General features: G+C 57.2%; 1 protein-coding gene across 1 annotated transcript in view; it reads left to right on the forward strand.

Annotated features, from left to right (window-relative positions):
• Positions 1 to 1,839, forward strand: part of THBS3 (thrombospondin 3) — an 83,112-nt gene extending 81,273 nt beyond the window's left edge. The window contains exon 11 of the mRNA XM_073637215.1: positions 1,571 to 1,839. Within this exon, the coding sequence (XP_073493316.1) occupies positions 1,571 to 1,629 (59 nt within the window). The 3' untranslated portion in view covers positions 1,630 to 1,839. The remainder of the gene's footprint in view (positions 1 to 1,570) is intronic.
• The last annotated feature ends 16,310 nt before the right edge of the window (positions 1,840 to 18,149 follow it).

Consider the following 18,149-nt stretch of genomic DNA (forward strand, 5'->3'; position numbering starts at 1 on the left):
CTGGGTCAGGCGGTGCCCGGGGGAGGCTTTGGGTTGGGCCGTGCACGGGGTGGAGGCTTGGGCCGGGCGTTGCTTGGGGGGAATGGGGTTTGGGTCGGGCGGTGTGTGGGAGAGGATGGGGTTTGGATTGGGTGGTGCACGGGGGAAGATGCTTTGGGTTGGGCGGTGCCCGGGGGTGGAGCTCTGGGTCGGGCGGTTCCCAGCGGGGTTTGGGCTGGGCGGTGCATGGGTGGGAGGTTTGGGCCAGGCGGTGCGCAGGGGAAGGTGCTTTGGGCCGGGTGGTGCGCGGGGAGGCTTTGGGCCGGGCGGTGCTTGGGGGGAATGGGGTTTGGGCCGGGCGGTGCTTGGGGGGAGATAGGGTTTGGGTCAGGCGGTGCGCAGGGTGGAGGTTTGGGCCTGGCGGTGCGCGGGGTGGAGGCTTGGGCTGGGCGGTGCTTCGGGGGGGGGTTTGGGTCGGGCGGTGCGTGGGAGGGGATGGGGTTTGGTCGGGCGGTGCGTGGGGGGTTGGGTCAGGCAGTACTTGAGAGGTTGGATCGGGCGGTGCGCGGGGTGGAGGCTTAGGGCTGGGCGGTGCTTCGGGGGGATGGAGTTTGGATCGGGCGGTGCTTGGGGGGAGATAGGGTTTGGGAGGGGATGGGGTTTGGGTTGGGTCGGGCGGTGCGTGGGGGATTGGGTCGGGCGGTACTTGGGGGGTTGGGTCGGGCGGTACTTGGGGGGTTGGGTCGGGCGGTACTTGGGGGGTTGGGTCGGGCGGTGCGCGGGGTGGAGGCTTAGGGCTGGGCAGTACTTCGGGGGGATGGGGTTTGGATCGGGCGGTGCTTGGGAGGGGATGGGGTTTGGGTTGGGTCGGGCGGGGCGCAGGGTGGAGGTTTGGGCCTGGCGTTGTGCGGGGTGGAGGCTTGGGCCGTGCGGTGCTTCTGGGGGGGGGTGGATTTGGGTCGGGCGGTGCGTGGGGGGTTGGGTCGGGCGGTACTTGGGGGGTTGGGTCGGGCGGTGCGCGGGGTGGAGGCTTAGGGCTGGGCGGTACTTCGGGGGGATGGAGTTTGGATCGGGCGGTGCTTGGGGGGAGATAGGGTTTGGGAAGGGATGGGGTTTGGGTTGGGTCGGGCGGTGCGCGGGGTGGAGGTTTGGGCCTGGCGGTGCGCGGGGTGGAGGCTTGGGCCGGGCGGTGCTTCTGGGGGGGGGAGGGGGGATTTGGGTCGGGCGGTACTTGGGGGGTTGGGTCGGGCGGTACTTGGGGGGTTGGGTCGGGCAGTACTTGGGGGGTTGGGTCGGGCGGTGCGCGGGGTGGAGGCTTAGGGCTGGGCGGTACTTCGGGGGGATGGGGTTTGGATCGGGCGGTGCTTGGGAGGGGATGGGGTTTGGGTTGGGTCGGGCGGTGCGCAGGGTGGAGGTTTGGGCCTGGCGGTGCGCGGGGTGGAGGCTTGGGCCGGGCGGTGCTTCTGGGGGGGGTGGGGTTTGGGTCGGGCGGTGCGTGGGGGGTTGGGTCGGGCGGTACTTGGGGGGTTGGGTCGGGCGGTGCCCAGGGGGGGCTTTGGGCCGGCCCACGCTCACGTCTCCTCTCTCGCAGACACCATCCCCGAGGACTTTGAGCCGTACAGACGGATCGTGTTGGACGGACGAGAATGAGCCCCCCGCTCTGTGGTCACCGCTGCGCCCCGGGGGTCCATACCCGTACGTGCCATGTGTGGAGAGAGGTGGCTCCGGGGAGAGGACCCCCATATATGTGTGCGGAGTCGCTGCTGTGCGAGTGATGTGGAGGCCGGACATATGGACATGAGACTGGAGGGCGAGACGCCCGTGTGACGCCCCACACCCACCATAAAGTCTGAAGGATAAGGCCGTCTGCTGTGTGCTTCATCCCAGCCTCCGCCTGATACCCGCAGAACGTCGCAGTTGTGATAGAAGGGAGTCAGGAGCCGCAGAGCATTGCATCTGTGGTAGAAGGGAGTCAGGACTCGCAGAGCATCGCAGCTGTGGTAGAAGGGTCTCAGGACGCGCAGATCATCGCAGCTGTGATAGAAGGGAGTCAGGAGCCGCAGAGCATCGCAGCTGTGGTAAAAGGGAGTCAGGAGCCGCAGAGCATCGCAGCTGTGATAGAAGGGAGTCAGGAGCCGCAGAGCATCGCAGCTGTGGTAGAAGGGAGTCGGGACTCGCAGAGCATCGCAGCTGTGGTAAAAGGGAGTCAGGAGCCGCAGAGCATCGCAGCTGTGGTAGAAGGGAGTCGGGACTCGCTGAGCATCGCAGCTGTGGTAGAAGGGAGTCGGGACTTGCAGAGCATCGCAGCTGGGACAGAAGGAAGTCGGGACTTGCAGAGCATCGCAGCTGGGACAGAAGGAAGTCGGGACTTGCAGAGCATCGCAGCTGGGACAGAAGGAAGTCAGGACTTGCAGAGCATCGCAGCTGGGACAGAAGGAAGTCAGGACTTGCAGAGCATCGCAGCTGGGGCAGAAGGAAGTCAGGACTTGATGAGCATCGCAGCTGGGGCAGAAGGAAGTCAGGACTTGCAGAGCATCGCAGCTGGGGCAGAAGGGAGTCGGGACTCGCCGAGCATCGCAGCTGTGGTAGAAGGGAGTCGGGACTCGCAGAGCATCGCAGCTGTGGTAGAAGGGAGTCGGGACTTGCAGAGCATCGCAGCTGGGGCAGAAGGTAGTCAGGACTTGATGAGCATCGCAGCTGGGGCAGAAGGAAGTCAGGACTTGCAGATCATCGCAGCTGGGGCAGAAGGAAGTCAGGACTTGCAGAGCATCGCAGCTGGGGCAGAAGGAAGTCAGCACTTGCAGAGCAGCGCAGCTGGGGCAGAAAGTAGTCAGGACTCGCAGAGCATCGCAGCTGGGGCAGAAGGGATTCAGGACTCGCAGAGCATCGCAGCTGGGGCTGAAGGGATTCAGGACTCGCAGAGCATCGCAGCTGGGGCAGAAGGGAGTCAGGAGCCGCAGAGCATCGCAGCTGAGGCAGAAGGGAGTCAGGAGCCGCAGAGCATCGCAGCTGGGGCAGAAGGGAGTCGGGACTCGCAGAGCATCGAAGCTGGGGCAGAAGGAAGTCAGGACTTGCAGAGCATCGCAGCTGGGGCAGAAAGTATTCAGGACTTGCAGAGCAGGGCAGCTGGGGCAGAAAGTAGTCAGGACTCGCAGAGCATCGCAGCTGGGGCAGAAGGGATTCAGGAGCCGCAGAGCATCGCAGCTGTAGTAGAAGGGAGTCAGGAGCCGCAGAGCATCGCAGCTGTGGTAGAAGGGAGTCAGGATCCGCAGAGCATCGCAGCTGTGTTGGAAGGGAGTCGGGACTCGCAGAGCATCGCAGCTGTGTTGGAAGGGAGTCAGGAGCCGCAGAGCATCGCAGCTGTGGTAGAAGGGAGTCAGGATCCGCAGAGCATCGCAGCTGTGTTGGAACGGAGTCATGACTCGCAGAGCATCGCAGCTGTGGTAGAAGGGAGTCGGAACTCCAAGAGCATCGCAGCTGTGGCTGAAGGGAGTCGGGACTCGCAGAGCATCGCAGCTGTGGCTGAAGGGAGTCGGGACTCGCAGAGCATCGCAGCTGGGGCAGAAGGTAGTCAGGACTTGCAGAGCATCGCAGCTGGGGCAGAAAGTATTCAGGACTCGCAGAGCATCGCAGCTGTGGCAGAAGGGAGTTAGGACTTGCAGAGCATCGCAGCTGGGGCAGAAGGTAGTCAGGAGCCGCAGAGCATCGCAGCTGTGGTAGAAGGGAGTCAGGATCCGCAGAGCATCGCAGCTGTGTTGGAAGGGAGTCGGGACTCGCAGAGCATCGCAGCTGTGGTAGAAGGGAGTCAGGAGCCGCAGAGCATCGCAGCTGGGGCAGAAGGAAGTCGGAACTCCAAGAGCATCGCAGCTGTGGTAGAAGGGAGTCGGGACTCGCAGAGCATCGCAGCTGGGGCAGAAGGAAGTCGGGACTCGCAGAGCATCGCAGCTGGGGCAGAAGGAAGTCGGGACTCGCAGAGCATCGCAGCTGGGGCAGAAGGTAGTCAGGACTTGATGAGCATCGCAGCTGGGACAGAAGGAAGTCAGGACTTGCAGAGCATCGCAGCTGGGGCAGAAGGGAGTCGGGACTCGCTGAGCATCGCAGCTGTGGTAGAAGGGAGTCGGGACTCGCAGAGCATCGCAGCTGGGGCAGAAGGTAGTCAGGACTTGATGAGCATCGCAGCTGGGGCAGAAGGAAGTCAGGACTTGCAGAGCATCGCAGCTGGGACAGAAGGAAGTCAGGACTTGCAGAGCATCGCAGCTGTGGTAGAAGGGAGTCGGGACTCGCTGAGCATCGCAGCTGTGGTAGAAGGGAGTCAGGACTCGCTGAGCATCGCAGCTGTGGTAGAAGGGAGTCGGGACTTGCAGAGCATCGCAGCTGGGACAGAAGGAAGTCAGGACTTGCAGAGCATCGCAGCTGGGACAGAAGGAAGTCAGGACTTGCAGAGCATCGCAGCTGGGGCAGAAGGGAGTCGGGACTCGCTGAGCATCGCAGCTGGGGCAGAAGGAAGTCAGGACTTGATGAGCATCGCAGCTGGGGCAGAAGGAAGTCAGGACTTGCAGAGCATCGCAGCTGGGGCAGAAGGGAGTCGGGACTCGCCGAGCATCGCAGCTGTGGTAGAAGGGAGTCGGGACTCGCAGAGCATCGCAGCTGGGGCAGAAGGAAGTCAGGACTTGCAGAGCATCGCAGCTGGGGCAGAAGGAAGTCAGGACTTGCAGAGCATCGCAGCTGGGGCAGGAAGTCAGGACTTGCAGAGCAGCGCAGCTGGGGCAGAAAGTAGTCAGGACTCGCAGAGCATCGCAGCTGGGGCAGAAGGGATTCAGGACTCGCAGAGCATCGCAGCTGGGGCTGAAGGGATTCAGGACTCGCAGAGCATCGCAGCTGGGGCAGAAGGGAGTCAGGAGCCGCAGAGCATCGCAGCTGGGGCAGAAGGGAGTCGGGACTCGCAGAGCATCGCAGCTGGGGCAGAAGGTAGTCAGGACTTGATGAGCATCGCAGCTGGGGCAGAAGGAAGTCAGGACTTGCAGAGCATCGCAGCTGGGACAGAAGGAAGTCAGGACTTGCAGAGCATCGCAGCTGGGGCAGAAGGGAGTCGGGACTCGCTGAGCATCGCAGCTGTGGTAGAAGGGAGTCGGGACTCGCTGAGCATCGCAGCTGTGGTAGAAGGGAGTCGGGACTTGCAGAGCATCGCAGCTGGGACAGAAGGAAGTCAGGACTTGCAGAGCATCGCAGCTGGGACAGAAGGAAGTCAGGACTTGCAGAGCATCGCAGCTGGGGCAGAAGGAAGTCAGGACTTGATGAGCATCGCAGCTGGGGCAGAAGGAAGTCAGGACTTGCAGAGCATCGCAGCTGGGGCAGAAGGGAGTCGGGACTCGCCGAGCATCGCAGCTGTGGTAGAAGGGAGTCGGGACTCGCAGAGCATCGCAGCTGTGGTAGAAGGGAGTCGGGACTTGCAGAGCATCGCAGCTGGGGCAGAAGGTAGTCAGGACTTGATGAGCATCGCAGCTGGGGCAGAAGGAAGTCAGGACTTGCAGATCATCGCAGCTGGGGCAGAAGGAAGTCAGGACTTGCAGAGCATCGCAGCTGGGGCAGAAGGAAGTCAGGACTTGCAGAGCAGCGCAGCTGGGGCAGAAAGTAGTCAGGACTCGCAGAGCATCGCAGCTGGGGCAGAAGGGATTCAGGACTCGCAGAGCATCGCAGCTGGGGCTGAAGGGATTCAGGACTCGCAGAGCATCGCAGCTGGGGCAGAAGGGAGTCAGGAGCCGCAGAGCATCGCAGCTGAGGCAGAAGGGAGTCAGGAGCCGCAGAGCATCGCAGCTGGGGCAGAAGGGAGTCGGGACTCGCAGAGCATCGAAGCTGGGGCAGAAGGAAGTCAGGACTTGCAGAGCATCGCAGCTGGGGCAGAAAGTATTCAGGACTTGCAGAGCAGGGCAGCTGGGGCAGAAAGTAGTCAAGACTCGCAGAGCATCGCAGCTGGGGCAGAAGGGATTCAGGACTCGCAGAGCATCGCAGCTGGGGTAGAAGGGAGTCAGGAGCCGCAGAGCATCGCAGCTGTGGTAAAAGGGACTCAGGAGCCGCAGAGCATCGCAGCTGTGATAGAAGGGAGTCAGGAGCCGCAGAGCATCGCAGCTGTGGTAGAAGGGAGTCAGGAGCCGCAGAGCATCGCAGCTGTGGTAGAAGGGAGTCAGGATCCGCAGAGCATCGCAGCTGTGTTGGAAGGGAGTCGGGACTCGCAGAGCATCGCAGCTGTGTTGGAAGGGAGTCAGGAGCCGCAGAGCATCGCAGCTGTGGTAGAAGGGAGTCAGGATCCGCAGAGCATCGCAGCTGTGTTGGAACGGAGTCATGACTCGCAGAGCATCGCAGCTGTGGTAGAAGGGAGTCGGAACTCCAAGAGCATCGCAGCTGTGGCTGAAGGGAGTCGGGACTCGCAGAGCATCGCAGCTGTGGCTGAAGGGAGTCGGGACTCGCAGAGCATCGCAGCTGGGGCAGAAGGTAGTCAGGACTTGCAGAGCATCGCAGCTGGGGCAGAAGGAAGTCAGGACTTGCAAAGCATCGCAGCTGGGGCAGAAAGTATTCAGGACTCGCAGAGCATCGCAGCTGTGGCAGAAGGGAGTTAGGACTTGCAGAGCATCGCAGCTGGGGCAGAAGGGAGTCAGGAGCCGCAGAGCATCGCAACTGTGGTAGAAGGGAGTCAGGATCCGCAGAGCATCGCAGCTGTGTTGGAAGGGAGTCGGGACTCGCAGAGCATCGCAGCTGTGTTGGAAGGGAGTCAGGAGCCGCAGAGCATCGCAGCTGTGGTAGAAGGGAGTCAGGATCCGCAGAGCATCGCAGCTGTGTTGGAACGGAGTCATGACTCGCAGAGCATCGCAGCTGTGGTAGAAGGGAGTCGGAACTCCAAGAGCATCGCAGCTGTGGCTGAAGGGAGTCGGGACTCGCAGAGCATCGCAGCTGTGGCTGAAGGGAGTCGGGACTCGCAGAGCATCGCAGCTGGGGCAGAAGGTAGTCAGGACTTGCAGAGCATCGCAGCTGGGGCAGAAGGAAGTCAGGACTTGCAAAGCATCGCAGCTGGGGCAGAAAGTATTCAGGACTCGCAGAGCATCGCAGCTGTGGCAGAAGGGAGTTAGGACTTGCAGAGCATCGCAGCTGGGGCAGAAGGGAGTCAGGAGCCGCAGAGCATCGCAGCTGTGGTAGAAGGGAGTCAGGATCCGCAGAGCATCGCAGCTGTGTTGGAAGGGAGTCGGGACTCGCAGAGCATCGCAGCTGTGGTAGAAGGGAGTCAGGAGCCGCAGAGCATCGCAGCTGGGGCAGAAGGAAGTCGGAACTCCAAGAGCATCGCAGCTGTGGTAGAAGGGAGTCGGGACTCGCAGAGCATCGCAGCTGGGGCAGAAGGAAATCGGGACTCGCAGAGCATCGCAGCTGGGGCAGAAGGTAGTCAGGACTTGATGAGCATCGCAGCTGGGACAGAAGGAAGTCAGGACTTGCAGAGCATCGCAGCTGGGGCAGAAGGGAGTCGGGACTCGCTGAGCATCGCAGCTGTGGTAGAAGGGAGTCGGGACTCGCAGAGCATCGCAGCTGGGGCAGAAGGTAGTCAGGACTTGATGAGCATCGCAGCTGGGGCAGAAGGAAGTCAGGACTTGCAGAGCATCGCAGCTGGGACAGAAGGAAGTCAGGACTTGCAGAGCATCGCAGCTGGGGCAGAAGGGAGTCGGGACTCGCTGAGCATCGCAGCTGTGGTAGAAGGGAGTCGGGACTCGCTGAGCATCGCAGCTGTGGTAGAAGGGAGTCGGGACTTGCAGAGCATCGCAGCTGGGACAGAAGGAAGTCAGGACTTGCAGAGCATCGCAGCTGGGACAGAAGGAAGTCAGGACTTGCAGAGCATCGCAGCTGGGGCAGAAGGGAGTCGGGACTCGCTGAGCATCGCAGCTGGGGCAGAAGGAAGTCAGGACTTGATGAGCATCGCAGCTGGGGCAGAAGGAAGTCAGGACTTGCAGAGCATCGCAGCTGTGGTAGAAGGGAGTCTGGACTCGCAGAGCATCGCAGCTGGGGCAGAAGGTAGTCAGGACTTGATGAGCATCGCAGCTGGGGCAGAAGGAAGTCAGGACTTGCAGAGCATCGCAGCTGGGGCAGAAGGAAGTCAGGACTTGCAGAGCATCGCAGCTGGGGCAGAAGGAAGTCAGGACTTGCAGAGCATCGCAGCTGGGGCAGGAAGTCAGGACTTGCAGAGCAGCGCAGCTGGGGCAGAAAGTAGTCAGGACTCGCAGAGCATCGCAGCTGGGGCTGAAGGGATTCAGGACTCGCAGAGCATCGCAGCTGGGGCAGAAGGGAGTCAGGAGCCGCAGAGCATCGCAGCTGAGGCAGAAGGGAGTCAGGAGCCGCAGAGCATCGCAGCTGGGGCAGAAGGGAGTCGGGACTCGCAGAGCATCGAAGCTGGGGCAGAAGGAAGTCAGGACTTGCAGAGCATCGCAGGTGGGGCAGAAAGTATTCAGGACTCGCAGAGCAGGGCAGATGGGGCAGAAAGTAGTCAGGACTCGCAGAGCATCGCAGCTGGGGCAGAAGGGATTCAGGACTCGCAGAGCATCGCAGCTGGGGCAGAAGGGAGTCAGGAGCCGCAGAGCATCGCAGCTGAAGCAGAAGGGAGTCAGGACTCGCAGAGCTTCGCAGCTGGGGCAGAAGGGAGTCAGGAGCCGCAGAGCATCGCAGTTGAGGCAGAAGAGAGTCAGGACTCGCAGAGCATCGCAGCTTTGTGTGGGGATGAGTCGCTGCTGACCCATCCATTACTATAATGGACACGGGTTCATCAATCCTGGACCCCGTCGGCAGAGGTAGCGTAATACTGCAGCGTGAGGGTGGTGTGTGCAGGTCACACAGTCAGGACCATGGAGGTCGCGCAGACATGGTTGCAGGTACACAGGACTCCTGCAGAGGAATGTGAGGTGCAGGGGAGATGCCCTGTACGGCCGCTGCGGTGGGCCCTGACCCGTTTTGGCCCGGGCCTCTGTTCCTTTTGGCTAGTTGCCCATGTTACTCCAGATGATGGGAGTCTCCGCGCTGATCCGCGCACAGTAGAGATCTGTCGCTGTGCAACCGCCGGCATCCAAAGACGAGACGTCCAGCAACGCAGGAGGCCGGGACGAGTGCAATATTGGAAGGAAGACCACAACACTGCACACCTTCCCGATCCTTCTGCATCCCTAGAGCCCACACTACACACCGGGATTATATATAACTCACGCAGCTCTGCTACGTCACACCCGGATTATATGTAACACGCACAGCTCTGCTACATCACACCTGGATTATATGTAACACGCACAGCTCTGCTACATCACACCTGGATTATATGTAACACGTACAGCTCTGATAAATCACACCTGGATTATATGTAACACGTACATCTCTGCTACATCACACCTGGATTATATGTAACTCACGCAGCTCTGCTACATCACACCCGGATCATATGTAACACGCACAGCTCTGCTACATCACACCCGGATTATATGTAACACGCACAGCTCTGCTACATCACACCCGGATCATATGTAACACGCACAGCTCTGCTACATCACACCCGGATTATATGTAACACGCACAGCTCTGCTAAATCACACCTGGATTATATGTAACACGTACATCTCTGCTAAATCACACCCGGATTATATGTAACACGCACAGCTCTGCTACATCACACCCGGATTATATGTAACACGCACAGCTCTGCTACATCACACCTGGATTATATGTAACTCACGCAGCTCTGCTACATCACACCCGGATCATATGTAACACGCACAGCTCTGCTAAATCACACCCGGATTATATGTAACACGCACAGCTCTGCTACATCCCACCCGGATTATATGTAACACGCACAGCTCTGCTACATCCCACCCGGATTATATGTAACACGCACTGCCCTGCTACATCCCTCCCGGATTATATATAACACGCACAGCTCTGCTACATCCCACCCGGATTATATGTAACACGCACAGCTCTGCTACATCACACCCGGATTATATGTAACACGCACAGCTCTGCTAAATCACACCCGGATTATATGTAACACGCACAGCTCTGCTACATCCCACCCGGATTATATGTAACACGCACAGCTCTGCTACATCCCACCCGGATTATATGTAACACGCACAGCTCTGCTACATCACACCCGGATTATATATAACACACACAGCTCTGCTACATCACACCCGGATTATATATAACTCGCACAGCTCTGCTACGCCGTAACTGGATTATATGTAACAAGCACAGCTCCGCTACGTCACACCCGGATTATATATAACTCGCACAGCTCTGCTACGCCGTAACTGGATTATATGTAACAAGCACAGCTCTGCTACATCACACCCGGATTATATGTAACTCGCACAGCTCTGCTATGCCGTAACTGGATTATATGTAACAAGCACAGCTCCGCTACGTCACACCCGGATTATATATAACTCGCACAGCTCTGCTACGCCGTAACTGGATTATATGTAACACGCACAGCTCTGCTGCATCACACCCGGATTATATATAACACACACAGCTCTGCTACATCACACCTGGATTATATATAACTCGCACAGCTCTGCTAAATCACACCCGGATTATATATAACACGCACAGCTCTGCTACATCACACCCGGATTATATGTAGCACGCACAGCTCTGCTAAATCACACCCGGATTATATATAACACGCACAGCTCTGCTACATCACACCCGGATTATATGTAACACGCACAGCTCTGTTACATCACACCCGGATCATATGTAACACGCACAGCTCTGCTAAATCACACCCGGATTATATGTAACACGCACAGCTCTGCTACATCCCACCTGGATTATATGTAACACGCACAGCTCTGCTAAATCACACCCGGATTATATGTAACACGCACAGCTCTGCTACATCCCACCCGGATTATATGTAACACGCACAGCTCTGTTACATCACATACAGATTATAAATAACACGCACAGCTCTGCTACATCCCACCCAGATTATATGTAACACGCACTGCTCTGCTAAATCACACCCGGATTATATGTAACACGCACTGCTCTGCTACATCCCACCCGGATTATATGTAACACGCACAGCTCTACTACATCCCACCCGGATTATATGTAACACGCACAGCTCTGCTACATCACACCCGGATTATATGTAACACGCACAGCTCTGCTACATCCCACCCGGATTATATGTAACACGCACTGCTCTGCTACATCCCACCCGGACTATATGTAACACGCACAGCTCTACTACATCACACCCGGATTATATGTAACACGCACAGCTCTGCTACATCACACCCGGATTATATGTAACACGCACAGCTCTGCTACATCACACCCTGATTATATGTAACACGCACTGCTCTGCTACATCCCACCCGGACTATATGTAACACGCACAGCTCTACTACATCACACCCGGATTATATGTAACACGCACAGCTCTGCTACATCACACCCGGATTATATGTAACACGCACAGCTCTGCTACATCACACCCGGATTATATGTAACACGCACAGCTCTGCTACATCCCACCCGGATTATATGTAACACGCACAGCTCTGCTACATCCCACCCGGATTATATGTAACACGCACAGCTCTGCTACATCCCACCCGGATTATATGTAACACGCACAGCTCTGCTACATCTCACCCGGATTATATGTAACACGCACAGCTCTGCTACATCACACCCGGATTATATGTATCATGCACAGCTCTGTTACATCACACCCGGATTATATGTAACACGCACAGCTCTGTTACATCACACCCGGATTATATGTAACACGCACAGCTCTGCTAAATCACACCCGGATTATATGTAACACGCACAGCTCTGCTACATCCCACCCGGATTATATGCAACACGCACAGCTCTGCTACATCACACCCGGATTATATGTAACACGCACAGCTCTGTTACATCACACCCGGATTATATGTAACACGCACAGCTCTGCTACATCCCACCCGGATTATATGTAACACGCACAGCTCTGCTACATCCCACCCGGATTATATGTAACACGCACAGCTCTGCTACATCCCACCCGGATTATATGTAACACGCACAGCTCTGCTACATCCCACCCGGATTATATGTAACACGCACAGCTCTGCTACATCACACCCGGATTATATGTAACACGCACAGCTCTGCTACATCCCACCCGGATTATATGTAACACGCACAGCTCTGCTACATCCCACCCGGATTATATGTAACACGCACAGCTCTGCTACATCCCACCCGGATTATATGTAACACGCACAGCTCTGCTACATCCCACCCGGATTATATGTAACACGCACAGCTCTGCTACATCCCACCCGGATTATATGTAACACGTACATCTCTGCTAAATCACACCCGGATTATATGTAACACGTACATCTCTGCTAAATCACACCCGGATTATATGTAACACGCACAGCCCTGCTACATCACACCCGGATCATATGTAACACGTACAGCTCTGCTACATCACACCTGGATTATATGTAACACGTACAGCTCTGCTAAATCACACCTGGATTATATGTAACACGTACAGCTCTGCTACATCACACCCGGATTATATGTAACACGCACAGCTCTGCTACATCACACCCGGATCATATGTAACACGCACAGCCCTGCTACATCACACCCGGATCATATGTAACACGCACAGCCCTGCTAAATCACACCCGGATTATATGTAACACGCACAGCCCTGCTACATCACACCCGGATTATATGTAACACGCACAGCTCTGCTACATCACACCTGGATTATATTTAACACGCACAGCTCTGCTACATCACACCTGGATTATATTTAACACGCACAGCTCTGCTACATCACACCTGGATTATATTTAACACGCACAGCTCTGCTACATCACACCTGGATTATATGTAACACGCACAGCCCTGCTACATCACACCCGGATTATATATAACACGCACAGCTCTGCTACATCACACCCGGATTATATGTAACACGCACAGCTCTGCTACATCACACCTGGATTATATTTAACACGTACAGCTCTGCTGTCGTAGCCTGATTATTACCCGGGATGTGTCGACCTCTATCACACTTGCTGACCTGGTGGGCCCCCTCTATGCCTGGGTGGGCCCCCTCTATGCCTGGGTGGGCCCCCTTTATGCCCGGGTGGGCCCCCTCTACGCCCGGGTGGGCCCCCTCTACGCCCGGGTGGGCCCCCTCTAAGCCCAGGTGGGCCCCCTCTACGCCCGGGTGGGCCCCCTCTACGCCTCCTATGGGTTGTCCAGGGTGTTTCCCGCCTCACGGATTTTGACGTTTGGATTTCAGGTCCTCTTTGAATGTTGAGCCTGGAAGAGGCACCACCCGCTGCCATGGCAACGAGTGCTAAGCAACGGCCCCGGAATGTGGCCAACAAAGTCTCAGTAACCGGGCCATCACTGCATGTGAGGAGATAATCCCCTCTAAGCAGTGAGTGTAGTCCCCGGTATATACCCAGCATCCTATGGTTAGCGCAGGGGTGGCACTTGGGCTACGGAGCTTGGGGTCCATTTTGCCTATTAGACAGACAATACCAATATTTTTACCAACCCATGAAAGCTGGGGCCCTGCAAGAGACTTTTAATGGGGCCACGAGCTTCATGTGACGTCCCCCACCCCCCCACAGTGGTGAGGCCTAATTCTAGGCCACGTCCTCTGCAGGATAACCTCACCACAAAGGGCCCTGCAAGAAGGTCAGAAGGGGGCGCCACTAGTAGTGAGAAGGTCTACTGCCCCAAGACCCGGGATGATGGGCTTATAGTGAGGACACGTGGGCTCGGACCCAGGATGATGGGTTTATAGTGAGGACACGTGGGCTCGGACCCAGGATGATGGGTTTATAGTGAGGACACGTGGGCTCGGACCAAGGATGATGGGCTTATAGTGAGGACACGTGGGTTCAGACCCGGGATGATGGGCTTATAGTGAGGACACGTGGGTTCAGACCAGGGATGATGGGTTTATAGTTAGGACACGTGGGCTCGGACCCAGGATGATGGGCTTATAGTGAGGACATGTGGGCTCAGACCCGGGATGATGGGCTTATAGTGAGGACACGTGGGCTCGGACTCAGGATGATGGGTTTATAGTGAGGACACGTGGGCTCGGACCCAGGATGATGGGTTTATAGTGAGGACACATGGGCTCGGACCCAGGATGATGGGTTTATAGTGAGGACACGTGGGTTCAGACCCGGGATGATGGGCTTATAGTGAGGACACGTGGGTTCAGACCCGGGATGATGGGTTTATAGTGAGGACACGTGGGCTCAGACCCGGGATGATGGGCTTATAGTGAGGACACTTGGGCTCAGACCCGGGATGATGGGCTAATAGTGAGGACACGTGGGCTCGGACCCAGGATGATGGGCTTATAGTGAGGACACGTGGGTTCAGACCCGGGATGATGGGCTTATAGTGAGGACACGTGGGTTCAGACCCGGGATGATGGGTTTATAGTGAGGACACGTGGGTTCAGACCCGGGATGATGGGTTTATAGTGAGGACACGTGGGTTCAGACCAGGGATGATGGGTTTATAGTGAGGACACGTGGGCTCGGACCCAGGATGATGGGCTTATAGTGAGGACACGTGGGCTCAGACCCGGGATGATGGGTTTATAGTGAGTACACGTGGGCTCAGACCCGGGATGATGGGCTTATAGTGAGGACACGTGGGCTCGGACCCGGGATGATGGGTTTATAGTGAGGACACGTGGGTTCAGACCCGGGATGATGAGTTTATAGTGAGGACACGTGGGTTCAGACCAGGGATGGTGGGTTTATAGTGAGGATGCGTGGGCTCAGACCCGGGATGATGGGCTTATAGTGAGGACACGTGGGCTCAGACACGGGATGATGGGTTTATAGTGAGGACACGTGGGCTCAGACTCAGGATGATGGGCTTATATTGAGGACACGTGGGCTCGGACCCAGGATGATAGGCTTATAGTGAGGACACGTGTGCTCGGACCCAGGATGATGGGTTTATAGTGAGGACACATGGGCTCGGACCCAGGATGATGGGCTTATAGTGAGGACACGTAAACTCAGACTCGGGATGATGGGCTTATAGTGAGGATACGTGGGCTCAGACCCGGGATGATGGGCTTATAGTGAGGACACGTGGGCTCGGACCCAGGATGATGGGCTTATAGTGAGGACACCTGGGCTCGGACCCAGGATGATGGGTTTATAGTGAGGACACGTGGGCTCGGACCCGGGATGATGGGCTTATAGTGAGGACACGTGGGCTCAGACCCGGGATGATGGGTTTATAGTGAGGACACGTGGGCTCGGACCCGGGATGATGGGCTTATAGTGAGGACACGTGGGCTCAGACTCGGGATGATGGGTTTATAGTGAGGACACGTGGGCTCAGACCCGGGATGATGGGCTTATAGTGAGGACACTTGGGCTCAGACCCGGGATGATGGGCTTATAGTGAGGACACGTGGGCTCGGACCCAGGATGATGGGCTTATAGTGAGGACACGTGGGTTCAGACCCGGGATGATGGGCTTATAGTGAGGACACGTGGGTTCAGACCCGGGATGATGGGTTTATAGTGAGGACACGTGGGTTCAGACCCGGGATGATGGGTTTATAGTGAGGACACGTGGGTTCAGACCAGGGATGATGGGTTTATAGTGAGGACACGTGGGCTCGGACCGAGGATGATGGGCTTATAGTGAGGACACGTGGGCTCAGACCCGGGATGATGGGCTTATAGTGAGGACACGTGGGCTCGGACCCAGGATGATGGGTTTATAGTGAGGACACGTGGGCTCGGACCCAGGATGATGGGCTTATAGTGAGGACACGTGGGCTCAGACCCAGGATGATGGGTTTATAGTGAGGACACGTGGGCTCAGACCCGGGATGATGGGCTTATAGTGAGGACACGTGGGCTCAGACCCGGGATGATGGGCTTATAGTGAGGACACTTGGGCTCAGACCCGGGATGATGGGCTTATAGTGAGGACACGTGGGCTCGGACCCGGGATGATGGGCTTATAGTGAGGACACGTGGGCTCGGACCCGGGATGATGGGCTTATAGTGAGGACACTTGGGTTCAGACCCGGGATGATGGGCTTATAGTGAGGACACGTGGGTTCAGACCCGGGATGATGGGCTTATAGTGAGGACACGTGGGTTCAGACCCGGGATGATGGGTTTATAGTGAGGACACGTGGGTTCAGACCCGGGATGATGGGTTTATAGTGAGGACACGTGGGCTCAGACCAGGGATGATGGGTTTATAGTGAGGACACGTGGGCTCGGACCCAGGATGATGGGCTTATAGTGAGGACACGTGGGCTCAGACCCGGGATGATGGGTATATAGTGAGGACACGTGGGCTCGGACCCGGGATGATGGTTTTATAGTGAGGACACGTGGGCTCGAACCCAGGATGATGGGCTTATAGTGAGGACACGTGGGTTCAGACCCGGGATGATGGGCTTATAGTGCGGACACGTGGGCTCGGACTCAGGATGATGGGCTTATAGTGCGGACATGTGGGCTCGGACTCAGGATGATGGGCTTATAGTGAGGACACGTGGGCTCAGACTCAGGATGATGGGCTCAGACCCGGGATGATGGGTTTATAGTGAGGACACGTGGGCTCAGACCCGGGATGATGGGCTTATAGTGAGGACACGTAGGCTCAGACTCGGGATGATTGGCTTATAGTGAGGACACGTGTGCTCAGACCCAGGATGATGGGCTTATAGTGAGGATATGTGGGCTGAGACCCAGGATGATAGGCTTATAGTTAAGAGATGTGGGCTCAGACCCGGGATGATGGGCTTATAGTGAGGACACGTGGGTTCAGACCCGGAATGATGGGCTTATAGTGAGGACTCGTGGGCTCAGACTCAGGATGATGGGCTTATAGTCACGACACGTGGGCTCGGACCCAGGATGATGGGCTTATAGTGAAGAGATGTGGGCTCAGACCCGGGATGATGGGCTTATAGTGAGGACATGTAGGCTCGGACCCAGGATGATGGGCTTATAGTGAGGATATGTGGGCTCAGACCTGGGATGATGGGCTTATAGTGAGGACACGTAGGCTCGGACCCAGGATGTTGGGTTTATTGTGAGGACACATAGGCTCAGACCCGGGATGATGGGCGTATAGTGAGGACACGTAGGCTCGGACCCAGGCATTGGGGGTCTTTTATAGGACCACCTCTTTCATACATTGCGGGGGGGAGTGGTGCTTGCCCCCAACCCTCTGAGACCCCATGAAGTGATCCCCCTTTGGTCCATGGTCCCATCCTCTCTCCCCTCGGGCCCTGGGCCGCACTGACACTGGATGGGCCTCGTACCCTGGAGGGCTGTGGATGGAGGGTCTTACCTCATGGTCTGTGCTGCGTCCTCTGCACTGGGACTTGTGAGCGGAGAGGATTTCTTTGGCCAGGGCACAATGCAGCTCCATATGAGGTGGCCCGCCCCTCTGCCCACAATGGTGGGCTCAAATCCCCCAGATCCATTCATGCGAGGAGACCCTCCCCAATCAAAGAGGGTGCATCAACTGGAAGGAGGAGACCCTCAGGTGACCCCACAACTTTAGCCACTCACTACAGATCACAGAACGGCTGCAGGACAATCACTCGCATCAGCCTACAGTCCTGGCTATAGATCTGCACATCATAATTGTCAGGGACGAGGCAAGCAGGGGATTAATTTTCCCTGTCAGCGCTGGATCTCACCAGTGTGCCCACAGTGCACCCCACATGCAGCCCAATGTGCCCTTCAGTACATGACATACAGCCCAGTGTGTCCACCACATACAGCCCAGTGTGTCCACACAACAGCCAAATGTGCCCCCCAGTACACCCCACAAAGACCCAGTATGCCCCCAGTACACCCACATATAGCCCAGTGTGCCCCCAGTACACCCACATACAGCCCAGTGTGCCCTCAGTACACCCCCACATACAGCCCAGGGTGCCTCCCAGTACACACCCACATACAGCCCAGTATGGTCCCCAGTACACCCCTCATACAGCCCAGTGTGCCCTAAGTACACCCCCACATACGGCCCAGTGTGCCCCCAGTACACCCCCACATACAGCCCAGTGTGGTCCCCAGTAC

The sequence above is a fragment of the Phyllobates terribilis genome, unplaced genomic scaffold (assembly GCF_046119375.1).
Source record: "Phyllobates terribilis strain yellow unplaced genomic scaffold, ASM4611937v1 Scaffold_6__1_contigs__length_29720123, whole genome shotgun sequence".
In the NCBI taxonomy this organism is placed as follows: Eukaryota; Metazoa; Chordata; class Amphibia; order Anura; family Dendrobatidae; genus Phyllobates; species Phyllobates terribilis.